The sequence below is a fragment of the Diabrotica virgifera genome, chromosome 10, assembly GCF_917563875.1.
Source record: "Diabrotica virgifera virgifera chromosome 10, PGI_DIABVI_V3a".
NCBI classification, from domain to species: domain Eukaryota; kingdom Metazoa; phylum Arthropoda; class Insecta; order Coleoptera; family Chrysomelidae; genus Diabrotica; species Diabrotica virgifera.
In genome coordinates this window covers 152423949-152438133 of record NC_065452.1, presented here as the reverse complement: position 1 = coordinate 152438133, position 14185 = coordinate 152423949, and the positions used below count along the sequence as shown (strand labels likewise).

The window sequence follows — 14185 nt, the reverse complement described above, 5'->3', positions numbered from 1 at the left end:
TCTATGCAAAATTTCAGGTAGATTGGTCAAGCAGTTTTTCAGTTACAATGTCCACCGCATTTGAAAAAGCAGTTTTGAGAAAAATGCGTTTAAAGTTTTGACAACTGCATCTTCATCTTCTTATTTGTCTGCCAAATCGTAAAGTGCTGAACATTGGAATATGTTTTTTGAATTGCGGAGTAATCTACAAAAGAGAAGGCGAACAGTTGTTTAACGTTTCTCACTACGCTCAAGCGTGCTGGCGCGAAGCCGCGGCAAAGCGAGTCGAAGGTAGGGATATTCAACACCCTGTATCTCCGGTAATTTTACTCCAATTATTTTGAAATTTTCAGAGAGTATTCTTGAAAGTATGCACTTTTATTTGAAATAATAAAAAAAATTAAATATTTCAAACCATACGCCCCCCCCCCTTAACCAAAATAAGTGTGTCTTTTCATTTTTAACTTCAAATATCTCGAAAACTCATGACTTTATCGTTACGAATGAAGAGTACATATATTATTTGCATAGAAAGTATTGGAGAATCAAAAAATTATGCTAAAATAGCAGTTTCATCAGTGGCGTAGAATTTGGGAAGGGTCAACCATTCACTTTCCCCTGTCGTACGCCTCTGGTAGTAGCCAGAAACGATTATTCAACATAATTTAGTAGGATGTACAGTGCCTACACTTTCTACCAAGTATCACACGGATATGTCAAATTATTTTAAAGTATTCTTTTTTTTTAATACAGTAGAGCGTCGATTATCCGAACTAATTGGGGGACATGGGTGTTCGGAAAACCGATTTGTTCGGATAATCGAACTATATTGAGATTGTCATACATATTTATCCAAGTGAATAAAAACCATATTTATATAACTGTATATTTGTTTATACCTTGATAATGACAAATAGCAATTAAACAAAAAAGTGCAGTCTTTGTAACAACATATTTTAGATACACAATTGAAGAAAATTGAAGATATTTTAAGCGCTAATTACTATTATTAACGCTTGCGAGTCGGGAGTTCGGATAACCGGTCGTTCGGTTGATCAACGTTCGGATAATCGACGCTCTACTGTAATTTATTCTTTATTTAAAACTTTAAGAACTATTTGTGCCCGATACTATAAAACATTTACATATCCTTATGGTACTTGGCAGAAAGTGTAGGTACTGTACATCCTACTAAATTATGTTAAATAATCGTTTGTGGTTAATACCAGATGCGTACGACAGGGGAAAGTGAATGGTTGACTCTTCCCACATTCTACGCCACTGATGAAACTGCTATTTTAGCATAATTTTTAGATTCTTCAATACTTTCTATGCAAATAATATACTCTTCATTCGTAACGATAAAGTCATGAGTTTTCGAGATATTTGAAGTTTTTTTTTTGGCATACACATTAGTGATTCAGCCAGTCACAACTACATATTATAGCCCTAACTAACCTAAATAATCCTAACTACCCTAAGTGAATATTCGAGATATTTGAAGTTAAAAATGAAAAGGCCCACTTATTTTGATTAATGTATTATGCTCCTTCGTTTTTAGCTTCAAATATCTCGAAAACTAATGGCTTTATCGTTACGAATGAAGTGTATGTTTTTTACATAAAAAGTATTGGAGAATCAAAAAATTGCACTAAAATAGCAATTCCGCTAGTGGCGTAGAATTTGGGAAGGGTAAACCATGCAGTGTCCTCTGTCGTACGCCTCTGGTAGTAGCCAGAAACGTTTGTTTAACATAATTTAGTAGATTGTACAATACCAGCACCACTTGTACAATAAGTAAACAGTTCTTAAATCTTAAAAAATCAACTAAATTATTAAATTTGTTGGTTGGTAAAAGTCTAATTTGTTTTCCAGTCTAGTGGTGATTATTCTTGCTTGCAACTCCTCAATTTCTTCACATTTTTGTTTGTAGTATTCTTCTTTCGCATTTCTGATTTTACTTACAAATGTTATTTGGTAATCTGCTCAGGTTATAAGTCCATATTATACTTAATAAGTTTTTTTAAAGAGGAATGGCAATTAATTGGTTAGCCAAGTTAATGATAACACAGCCATATATGTAATTCTTGATAATTATCATCTTAAAAATTAACAAAAAACCCTATTAAAATAGACAATTGTTACACCTTAATAAAATTTTTTTTTTCAAATTCAACATTCGCTAATGTCACTCTAGGTACAAATCATAGAGTCACAGCTCCCATCAGTCACTCCATATGCCAGTCTTCACCACTCATTCATAATCGTGACTCAGGTGGTGTTGTAGGAAATGAGAGCAACTCAAACCAGGCGAAAAAGAGCCTCTACGAAAACCATGGCGTTGCAGCTTGTTCACACAACAGGGCCCTCTGCATTGCCACTATCGTATTTGCGTTTTTGTTCACACTTGCAGTCATTATCGCCTTTACTGGACCTCAGACTGGTAAGTTGTTGTACTGAATTATTTATTTATTAACCTTAACAGGCTCTTACCGCTTAAAACTTCTGATTACATTTTATTTTAGTCTTATAAATTTTATTTAATTACACCTCAGTCTTTTTATACACTCCTTCACCACCTCCCTCCATCTCCTTCTGTCCAATCTCCTTCCTTCCATCTCTTAATGTTACTTTTCTTCAGGTCTTCGTACACACTGTCCTTCCATCTTTTTCTTGGCCTGTCTTTCCTTCTCTTTTGTATTGGTCTTCGTGAGAGTACCATTTTTGGCATTGTTTTGCTTTCCATTCTCTCGATGTGCCCCAAATATCGTATTCTCTGTGCTTTGATCGTCTTCGTGATCGTTGGCTCTTTATATAGTTCTTCCTGTGAGCGGCCGTGGAGTTACGGCATAATCGCTGGCCTCATAGGCCAGTGCACGTGGGTTCGAGCCCTGCCAAAGACAAACCATTTTCATTTCCAATAATGACACGAGCCGTCTCACCGTGCCTCGGAGAGCACGTTAAGCCGTCGCGTCGGTCCCCCTGGGCTAGTGTTCATCGGCACTAGTTACTTAAAACAGGGTTAAAGATGTAAATGGCGCCGGAACTGTCCGAAAGGATCTCCCCGGCAAAAATGCCATACGATATTATTATTATAGTTCTTCCAATTCTTTATTGGTTCTTCTTCTCCACTGACCTTCTATTTTCACACCTCCATATATTGCTCTTTGCATTTTTCTCTCCCATCTTTCTAAAAGGTCTGTTTCTGACTTTTTCAGCACCCATGTTTCGCATGCATATGTTACTGTAGGTCTGATAACAGTCTTATAAATTCTGATTTTTGTTTTTCTTCATACGTATTTGGATTTCATTAATGTGCGTAATGGTCCATACTTTTTATTTCCTTTGGCTATTCTTGCCTTGATCTCCCCTTCCTCATGACCATTTGCATCTATTTTGGCTCACAGGTAATTAATGTCTTTGGCTCTTTTGAATGAGTGTTTTTTCTCCATCTATTTGTACTATGATGTTATTTTCTTTTTGGATCTCTTCCATTACCTACCATAAACTACTTTTCTTCATTTATTTTAAGTCCCATTTTTTGGCTTCTATTACTATGTTTTTCATTAACTTTTTTAGTTATTTCTTGCTTGTTGCTAATAGCTGGGTCAAATAGTTCAAATCATCTGCAAATGCTATGCATTGGTGGCCGTTTTAAATATCGTTTCTTGCATGTTTATTCTGCTTTTCCTGATTATTCCTTCCAATGTCAGATTGAATTCAGTTGTTGATAGTGGGTCTCCTTGTCGTAATCCTTCCTTGGTTTCAAACTTTTTGGATGTATACCCTTTCCATGCTATTTCGTTTGGTGTGTTTTCCATTGTCATCTTTATCATCCTGACAATTTTACTTGGTATCCCCAATTCTTTCATCAGTTCGTACATCTGCTGTCTGTTTACTGTGTCGTAGGCCTGCTTTAAGTTGATGAACAAAAGCATATATTATGTAGTACTGTTTTATGTTCGTAACAGGTAGTCTGTATTTTTTTTAAGGCAAATATTTGGTCCGTCGCGGTCGTTGATCTGTTGTTTCTAAAACCTTCCTGGTATTCTCCCAATATTTTTTCCGAATATTGATTTAGCTTTTTTCTTATACTTTGTAAACAATTTCTAGTAGTGCGATGCCTCTATAGTTTTTGCATAGCATTCTATCACCTTTTTTTATGTAGGGCATATACAGTGCGTCTGCGTAACTTGGAACCATATGGGAAACTTTTTTAATATCAATTTTACGAAAAAAAGTTATTCTTCATAAACTGCTCTGCATAGTCTAAAACCTAAGATGCAATCATCAGATATCAAATTTTATCAATATTATACGAGGTATGTCCAAAAATATGAATTTCGCTCAAGAGTAAAGTGCCTTTATATTTCACAATAGCAAAAATTGTTATTAAGAAAAGTTCTTTGTAATTAAAAATTATGATATAATATACATTTACAGTCTTCTAATTGAAAATAAAAATTAGAAAATTTTCCTCAAATTACGAATACCCAACATCATTTTTATTTAAGATAACTCCGTTATTATTAATTTTGCGAAAAAAACTTATTCTTTATAAAAATGTCTGAATAGTCAAAAAACTAAGATGCAATCATAAGATATCAATTTTTTTTCAATTTCATACGAGGTATGTCAAAAAATATGAATTTCGCTCAAGAGTAAAATACCTTTATAGTTCACATTATTTCAACTAGAAGGATGCAATTGCATATTGAAACATAGTTTTTAATTCTGAACAACTTTTTATAATAACAAATTTCAATATTGTGAAAAATAAAGGTACTTTACTCTTCAGCGAAATTCATATTTTTGACATACCTCGTATAAAATTGACAAAACTTAATATCTTATAATTGTATCTTAGTTGTTAGACTATGCAGAACGTTTTATAAAGAATAACTTTTTTTCGTAAAATTAATAATAACGGAGCTATCATAATTAAAAATGATGTTGGGTGTTCGTGATTTGAGGAAAATTTTCAAATTTTTTTTTCAATTAGAAGAGTGTAAATGCAGATTATAACATAGTTTTTAATTACAAACAACTTTCCTCAATGACAATTTTCGATATTGTGAAATATACCTAAAGCACTTTACTCTTGAGCGAAATTCATATTTTTTGACATACCTCGTATACTGTTGATAAAATTTGATATCTGATGATTGCGTCTTAGGTTTTAGACTATGCAGAGCACTTTATAAAGAATTGCTTTTTTTCGTAAAATTGATATTAAAAAAGTTTCCCATATGGTTCCAAGTTACGCAGACACACTGTATAGGTATATATTAATATGTATAATATGGTTTACTGAATTAATCAATCTATTAAAAAGTTCATAATATAATTAAATAAGCACCTAACTGTACAATTTAGGCATGTACATGTACCGGGTGTCCCAATAAGAATGGCTCTCGGCCATATCTCAGGAACCGTTTATAGTACAGCTTTGAGAAAAAAAATATGTATAACAAAAGTTGTCTCGGGAAAAGCCTGGAAATTATTTTCATAATTGTAGGTACACCACTAGAGGGCGTAATTGAATACCAAAAATTAAAAAATAAAATTTTTACAAAATTTACCTAATGAAATGGCACTGGAAATCCAATCATTTTTAAGTCAAGACAAGTTTAAGTCTACCTTTGCAAATAAGAGGTGGGGATGAGTGGGAACCTTCTTATGAAAAAATGGCTGTAACTCCGGTGCTAAATCGAATTTTGCATACTTGGTCTTGTTGAAAACAGCTCTTTTTCGTCAATGCAAATGCCTTATTTTCGAAACAGCCTAATAAGTAATATGCAAGCTAGGAGGCGTAATTTAATTCATTTTCAGAAATCTAGTTTTCTTTGAAAAATATTAAATACAAGTATGCATTTTTAATCGTATATTACAAACATAATACCGAAAACCGCATGTCAATACCTTTTTTCTATTTTCAGATATCTTAAGAAATGTGTAAATTTTAAACATAACTTACTGTCACCGGTAAACGAGGTTAAGGGAAAAGTAGTGTGCTATGGAAAAAACAAATAAACATTTTCCAGATGTAAACGTATATAATTAATTAAAACAATAAGACAAACAACACTATACAATATATACTATATAAGAAATAAAATCAACTACTTACTTAGGCTTAGTGATTGCCTAAATGTTCAAATTGTTGCCCATCATTTTCGATGTAAGCATTTACTCTTTCAAGAATAGATTTAATAGAAACAGATTTAACTGTTTTAGACTTTTATTTTATGGGGACGCATTAAAGACCTTGTTTTTGCCGCTAGGCCCACTACTCGAGAAAATATGATCTAGAATCTAGAGAATACGAAACGCCATTCAAAGCGTTGCGAAAGCAGAAATTAGACTGCTGTTCAATTTATTTTTGAAAGATAAATGCTTGCATCGAAAATGATGGGCAACAATTTGGTCCACTTGAACATTTAGGTCGTCACTAAGTAGTTGCTTTTATTTCTTTGTTATATTTTATAGTGTTGTTTGTCTTATTGTTGTTTTAATTAATTATATACTTTTACATCTGGAAAATGTTTCTTTGTTTTTTCCATAGCACACTACTTTTCCTTAACTTGGTTTACCGGTGACATTAACAGTTGTTTAAAATTTACACGTTTCTTAAGATATTTCGAGATAGAAAAAAGGTATCGACATGCGGTTTTCGGTATTATATTGCTAATTTGGTCTAATTTTGTAATACAGAATTAAAATGAATACTTTTATTTAATATTTTCCAAAGAAAACTAGATTTCCGAAAATAATTGAATAACGCCTACTAGCTGGCATATTACTTATTAGGCTATTTCGAAAATAAGACTCTTACATTGACGAAAAAGAGCTGTTTTCAACAAGACCAAGTATGCAAAATTCTATTTAGCAGAACCGGACTTACAGCCATTTTTTTCATAAGAAGGTTCCGACTCACCTCCACCTCTTATTTGCAAAGGTAGACTAAAAACTTGTGAAATCAAATATGCTCAGAATTTTATGAAGAATACGATGATTGGATTTCCAGTGCCCCTTCATTAGGTAAACTTTGTAAAATTTTCATTTTTTAACTTTTGATACTCAATTACGCCCTTGAGCGGTGGACACACAATTATGAAAATAATTTCCAGGCTTTTCCCGAGGCAACTTTTGTTATAAATATTTTTTTCTCAAAGCTGTACTATAAACTGTTCCTGAGATATGTCCGAGAGCCATTCTTATTGGGACACCCGGTACATGTACATATGCCAAATTATCAAAATAATTTCATAGATTTAGGACTGTATTCATGGGCGCCCATAGCCATGGGCAGAGGGGGGCGTGGCCCCCCTAGCTTTTCGGGTGCTGTAAACTATATAATATGGTTATCCTAAGTATACAAATTGTAAGTGCAACATCTTCACGTCTGGCCCCCTTCTGAAAATTTTTATATGGGCGCCCGTGACTGTATTATAGGTATGGTTTAAATGAATCAGGAGAGGTAATTATGTTAAACAGACAATAATATCTAAATCAAGTTTATGTAACTGTTATTTCATACGCGGTGGTTTGTCGCGGATAAAACTGGGATGTCTTGTCTGTCTGTATGTCTTTAGCGGATACATGTGTACAAGTCACTGTTTGGGGTACCTGGTGGGGTATAAAGTCCGGTACAAATTATTTAACCAGAGTATTTGGGATACGATCATAGCACAGCGCAGTTCATTTGAGGTATAGTAGTGGGTTGATTATATTTAGTTACTTTTATGAAAAAACTCTTAACTGTGTAACCTGTTATTTAGATTGCCCGTGTGCTGGAGATATTAAGTCGAGTTATGTGGACGAAAAAGCCAACATGACAAGAATTTTTGAACCTAGAGCTACAAATGGACAGATCTTCCCATGGAACAATATACGTCTTCCTACCTCCTTGAGACCACACCGCTACAATTTGACAATTCATCCAAATTTAACAACTCTTGAAGTTAGAAGTAAGTACTTGTTTCGTAAAATAGATAATTATATTATAATACGTTAGTAATAATAAATTTCAACTCCTTTTTCAACTTCCATCTACCTCTTACCTCCTTATACATCAAAGTTCTTTACAAAAAAAAGGCTCTTAAGCCGGATTTATGTTAGGACGGGGACGTGGACGAAACGGCTGTCTTACTTAAATCAGGCCTTCTACATACTTATCACAAATCTAAAAAGAAGAAGACCAAACACTTTCATTTCATGAATTATTCAAGTCTGATTTCTTAATTACAAACTCACTAATACAGGGTGAGTCACCACTAACGGGACGGAAGATGACAGCGAAATGGTAAAAGATTTGAAAAAAATTTAAATTAATAGCTTGTAAGTTGATAAAAGCTACATTTTAAAATTATTTTGAAATATACAGGGTGTCCCAATAAATGGCGGCGTATCAAAGTTATATTTTTTCTTATGGAATACCCTATATTTTATTGCATTTTTAATTGTCCCCAAAAAATAAGGTATAGCTTCATAAGGCTTCCCTATATCTATGTACAGAGTGTTCTGAGTTATGTTGACTTTTCTTAAAATGTAAAGTTTTAAAAGAAGACTAATTCTCAAGTTATTTAAGAAATTATAAAAATATTACTTTTACATATAAATTGTTGGATATTGGTTTAATGTAATCCATGATTAATTATTATACATTTATCTACAGGGTGTTCAAAATTTACATTTTCATTATTGAAGTATTCAATGTGTCATATGATGCTTATTTGAAATAGAATACCATGTATATTAATAAATAATTATACTTAACAAGTTTACCTCTTTCGAATGGTATATGTATGTCCTATACCTAGGTCTCATAGTTCTTGCGTAATTTACAATTATTTAAATTCTTAATCTGTAAATCGATGTTGTTCTGAAGCTATTTCCTTGTGGCATTTTTATAATTACGTATTTTTTATGGGAAATAAGCCACAATTTTACTAAAAAATGAATTTATTAACGTTTCGAAGCCCAAATCGGGTTTCGTTGTCAAAATACAAAATAGGTACTATTAAAATAAAACAAACATGTTGTTGCTAAGTAAAAAAATTCTTCTAATAATTTATTTAATCTGACTCATTTATATTGGTAATTCAGACGTATATTATACATTTTAAAGTAGAAGACTTTAAAATGATATCGCCAATATGTATGAGTTGCGTTCCTGGGACGACTTTACTAAAAGATAATTCATTCGATTACATGAAATCAATCCCAACTCAAGAATATCCGTCGCAAAAAAATCATAGCATGTGATCTGTCTTTAAAAGTATATATATATATATATATATATATATATATATATATATATATATATATCAAGTATAGTCCTGAAAGAATCAGATAGTAAAAAGAGAAAAATCAAAGAAGCGGCTCTAATTATGCTAAATGAAACCAATTGTGTCGCAAATTCCTCGGTAGAATGCAGTAGGATGTGGTTACCCATACTGAAAGAGGAAGTCAATAGAAAGAAAATACCACGATTAGTAAGTCAATAACATATCGAGTTGGTACAAATTTTATATTTTAGTATTACTTATTGTATATCTATGTAATATTAATATTATTTATAATTTAAACATATTAAAGTCAGAATTTGGTATTAGTTTTTTGAAGGTAGATTAAATGTAAGACCAAATACTTACGATGTCGGGATAGTATCACGAGGTTTTTTCCTGGTTTTCCCTCGTGATTTACTATGGAATCTCTAACGCGAGAATTTTACTGTCATCGTTGCATTTGGTTGTCTTTTTAAAGACAGATCACATGCTATGATTTTTTTGGGACGGATATTCTTGAGTTGGGATTGATTTCATGTAATCGAATGAACTATCTTTTAGTAAAGTCGTCCCAGGAACGCAACTCATAAATATTGGCGATATCATTTTAAAGTCTTCTACTTTAAAATGTATAATATACGTCTGAATTACCAATATAAATGAGTCAGATAAAATAAATTATTAGAAGAATTTTTTTACTTAGCAACAACATGTTTGTTTTATTTTAATAGTATTTTGTATTTTGACAACGAAACCCGATTTGGGCTTCGAAACGTTAATAAATTCATTTTTTAGTAAAATTGTGGCTTATTTCCCATAAAAAATACGTAACTGTAAATCGATTTTAAAACAAAAGATGAAGTTAATTAATGTCATTGTATGACATTGTCATTTATGACAATATGGTCTGGTAATGTTCTTATAATTAATGCATACCATGATTGACTATTACACATTTATTTACAGGGTGTTCAAAATTTACAGTTTCATTATTGGATTATTCAATGTAGCATAATAATATGACGGTTATTTTTTTAGAACACCATATATATTAATCAATGATTATACTAAACACAGGTTTCTCTTTCGAATGGTATATAGATGTTCTATAACTAGGAGTCATAGTTTTTGCGTAATTTACAATTTTCTAAAACGGTACATCGATTTTAAAAATATTTATAGTCACTCTCGATTTTTAAACCCATCATCTTGGCATAGTTGTTATAGAGTGTAGTTGTAAATAAATATGTAGGTATATTTTTATTGGCTGATTTGTAAAATAAATTTTTTCGGTATTGAAAATAACTAAATACATAACGAAACATACAGAATCTTAATAAAACAAATATATAAATAATACAAAATGAACCACAACTTACTATAAGTAAACAATTTTCACTTATGTAATACATGTTCAGAATGTTTATACAACAAGCGATTTTAAATGATTTGTTTACATTATTTAACATAGCTGGTGTTATAGACTCAAAAGCGTTCGAAATTCTTAATTTCATAAAAATATCATCTGAAGTACATAGTAGGGTCGGATGTGTAGCATTTACAATATTTTTAATATTACCCCATTTAAAAAAATTCATCTTGGTCACCAGGATCTGGATCTATCTATCCATTTATTTCTAAATTTTATGTTGAGGTTGTTCTTAACATCACGTCAAAAATAAGCTGGAACTCTGTCATCCAATTGGAGCCACATGTTTGTTCGCACGCTAAGTGGAAAGTTTTAAGATGGATCCAAAAAACTTGTTTTAAGAAATTTAAAAAAGTTGCTCCATTCCGATTTTCGTCAAAAAAAAAATGGGTCGATAACGTATTCGCTCAGAATACTGCCCCAAACATTAACACTTCATCGATGTTGGCGATCAACAGTAAAATGTTTGTTTACTGTATCATAATAAAATGAAAGCTATGTCTATTAAATAGACGATTATTATGAAAAGTAGGTAGATTTGTCTGTACACAATACATTTAAAAAAAAAATCAGGATCTTCTCCAAATTCTAAAGTCTATAAACGAAAAGTTAAACGTTCTGTCTAATGCTGGTGTTTTATACGGATGATAGTGGTTTTTCTTATGTATTCTACATACACTCGTTTGACTGATTTTCAATTGACTCGAAATTTTTCACGTACTAGTATTTGGGTTTTCCGTAACAGAAAGCAGGACATCAAGTTCGTTGACTTCATCAAAAATAAATGGTTTATTTTTATTTAACTTTTCGTACCTAGTTACCATTAGCACGGAATCTATCGAGAAATCTCTCAAAAACGTCCTTTTTTGAGTGTCTTCTATCAGGACACTACTTTTAAGCGCAAACATTAGAAGCTAAGAGAAAATTTTAAAAATATTCCCCAATGCAAAGTAGCATGTCTACTCTTTCATAGATAGCTACTTTCATAGATGTCTACTCTTTCATTTTTAGGAACAATTAAATTTGAATGTAATTGGCTCTGCCAAAGCCATTTTTAAGTAAAACAAAATTTGAATATCATACACGGATGTTTATAGCTTTCATAATTACCAGACCGTACTGTTATAAACTGACAATATCATACAATGACATTAATTAACTATATCTTTTGTTTTAAAATCGATTTACAGATTAAGAATTTAAATAATTGTAAATTACGCGAAAACTATGACACCTAGGTATAGGACATCCATATACCACTCGACAGAGGTAAATTTGTTTAGTATAATTATTTATTAATATACATGGTGTTCCATTTAAAATAAGCATCACATGACACTTTGAATACTCCAATAATGAAACTGTAAATTTTGAACACCCTGTAGACAAATGTGTAATAATTAATCATGGAATACATTCAACCATATCCAACTATTTAGATGTAAAAGTAATGTTTTTATAATTTCTTAAATAACTTGAGAATAAGCCTTCTTTTAAAACTTTACATTTTAAGAAAAGTCAACATAACTCAGAACACTCTGTACATAGGTATAGGGAAGCCTTATGAAACTATACCTTATTTTTTGCGGACAATTAAAAAATGCAATAAAATACAGGGTATTCCATAAGAAAAAATATAATTTTGATACGCCGCCATTTATTGGGATACCCTGTATATTTCAAAATAATTTTAAAATGTAGCTTTTATCAACTTACAAAATATTCAATTTAAATTTTTTTGAAACCTTTTACCATTTCGCTGTAATCTTCCGTCCCGTTAGTGGTGACTCACCCTGTATATCATCCAGCTTTAATATGATATCCCATAAACATGCACAATTTAAATCATTTATAACATGTTTTTTCTTCTTCTTTAATCTTCTTCTTGCCTTCAATTTTACCCTCGACTATAAGTTGAAGGAACTGGTATTTATACTCCGTTTTTTTTTTTCTTGATGGTTTGGAAAAGTTGGCGTTTTTGGTTGATTCTTTTAAGGACATTTACAATTGTTACTTTAGCCGTCCATGGTATCTTAGGACACGGCGATAAAGCCACATTTCGAAAGTTTCTAATTTGTTTATATCCCTCGTTTTGAGTGTCCAGCTCTCTACGCCATATAACAGCACCGACCATACGTAGCACTTAGTAGACCTTAGTCTCAGTTGAAGATCGAACTCTGAACAGGTCAGTACCTTCCTGAATTTTACGAAAGCTTGTCGAGCTTGCTCAATGCGACATTTTACTTCCCTGTTCGATGCCCAGTCTTCAAAAAGCCACGTTCCCAGATACATATTTAAATTTGCTCACTCTTTCAATGGACTTGGTATTCAGTGTTATGGTGGAGTTTTCAAGCATCCAAGTTTCTGGAGATGATAATTAATTTGGTCTTTTTTGGAAAAGAGGGGAACTGTCGAACACCCCTTCTTATATGTATGGGTTTGGATATAGAATTGTCTATTTTTAATTGTGCCGTTTGATACCAGTATCAAAGTTTTCAATGCATCTTATGCCTTTTTGGTGTATATCAAGTTTCTTGAGGATATGCATTAACTTGTGGTGTTGTACAGGATCAAACGCTTTTTCGTAATCTAAAAAACATAGGAACACGTCCTTCCTCTGATCGTAACAATTTTGGACCTGTGTTGCTACTATTGCTTCTTTTGTTCCTAAACCTTGTCTAAACCCGAACTCAGAATCACTGATGTGCTATTCACATTTTTTGTATAATCTTTGATGTAGTTTTCTAAGAATACATATCTTTAAAGTGTGACTCACCAGGCTAATGAGTCTGTGATCCTCACATCTTTTTGCATTGACTTTCTTGGGTAAGGGAATAAAGGTAGAGCTATCTTTAGTATAACTTGTATACTTGTGAATAAGTATAAAGTGTTGTTTAATTTAAATAAAACACATTATGATGCTCGTATGCTATGTATACTTGTGAATAAGTATAAAGTATTGTTTAATTTAAATAAAACACATTATGATGCTCGTATGCTATACGAAACTCGCCGCTTCGTGGCTCGTGTCGTATCCGTCATACTCACATGATAATGACCATCATGAAATGCTCGTTGCATAATATACTATTAAGCTTTATATAATTACAGGTCAGGTTTCCATCGAATTCCAAGCAGAAAAAGAGACGAACTTTATCGTCCTTCATTGTAAAAATCTCACCATTCTAGACAAAATCATTCAGGATAGGCACGGAAACAATTTGACTATAATTAAAATGTTAGAGTACTTAGGTGGGCAACAGCTGTACATAGAAATTAGAGAAAAGTTTAAAAAAAGGCATAATTATGTTTTGAGGATTCGATACAATTCAAAATTAAACCGAGAGGCCGAGGGATTTTATATTTCAAGTTATAATACAAAGAACGGAGAGAGAAAGTAAGTATTAATATATTTTGTCTGTGTTATAGGTGTTATAATGACGATCATTCTATTTTGCTTTATTAAACTTAATAAAAAACGACCATT

The 14185-nt window shown here is 32.0% G+C and overlaps 1 protein-coding gene across 3 annotated transcripts in view; it reads left to right on the top strand.

The window, feature by feature from the left end:
• The window catches only part of LOC114325143 (endoplasmic reticulum aminopeptidase 2-like), a 133182-nt gene that overhangs the window by 80898 nt on the left and 38099 nt on the right, over window positions 1-14185 (top strand). For 2 of the 3 annotated variants that reach the window (XM_050663525.1, XM_028273096.2), the window contains 3 exons: window positions 2177-2422; window positions 7761-7949; window positions 13810-14095. In XM_050663525.1, the coding sequence (XP_050519482.1) occupies window positions 7814-7949; window positions 13810-14095 (422 nt within the window). In that variant the 5' untranslated portion in view covers window positions 2177-2422; window positions 7761-7813. The remainder of the gene's footprint in view (window positions 1-2176; window positions 2423-7760; window positions 7950-13809; window positions 14096-14185) is intronic. The other variant, XM_028273097.2, reaches the window with a different exon arrangement.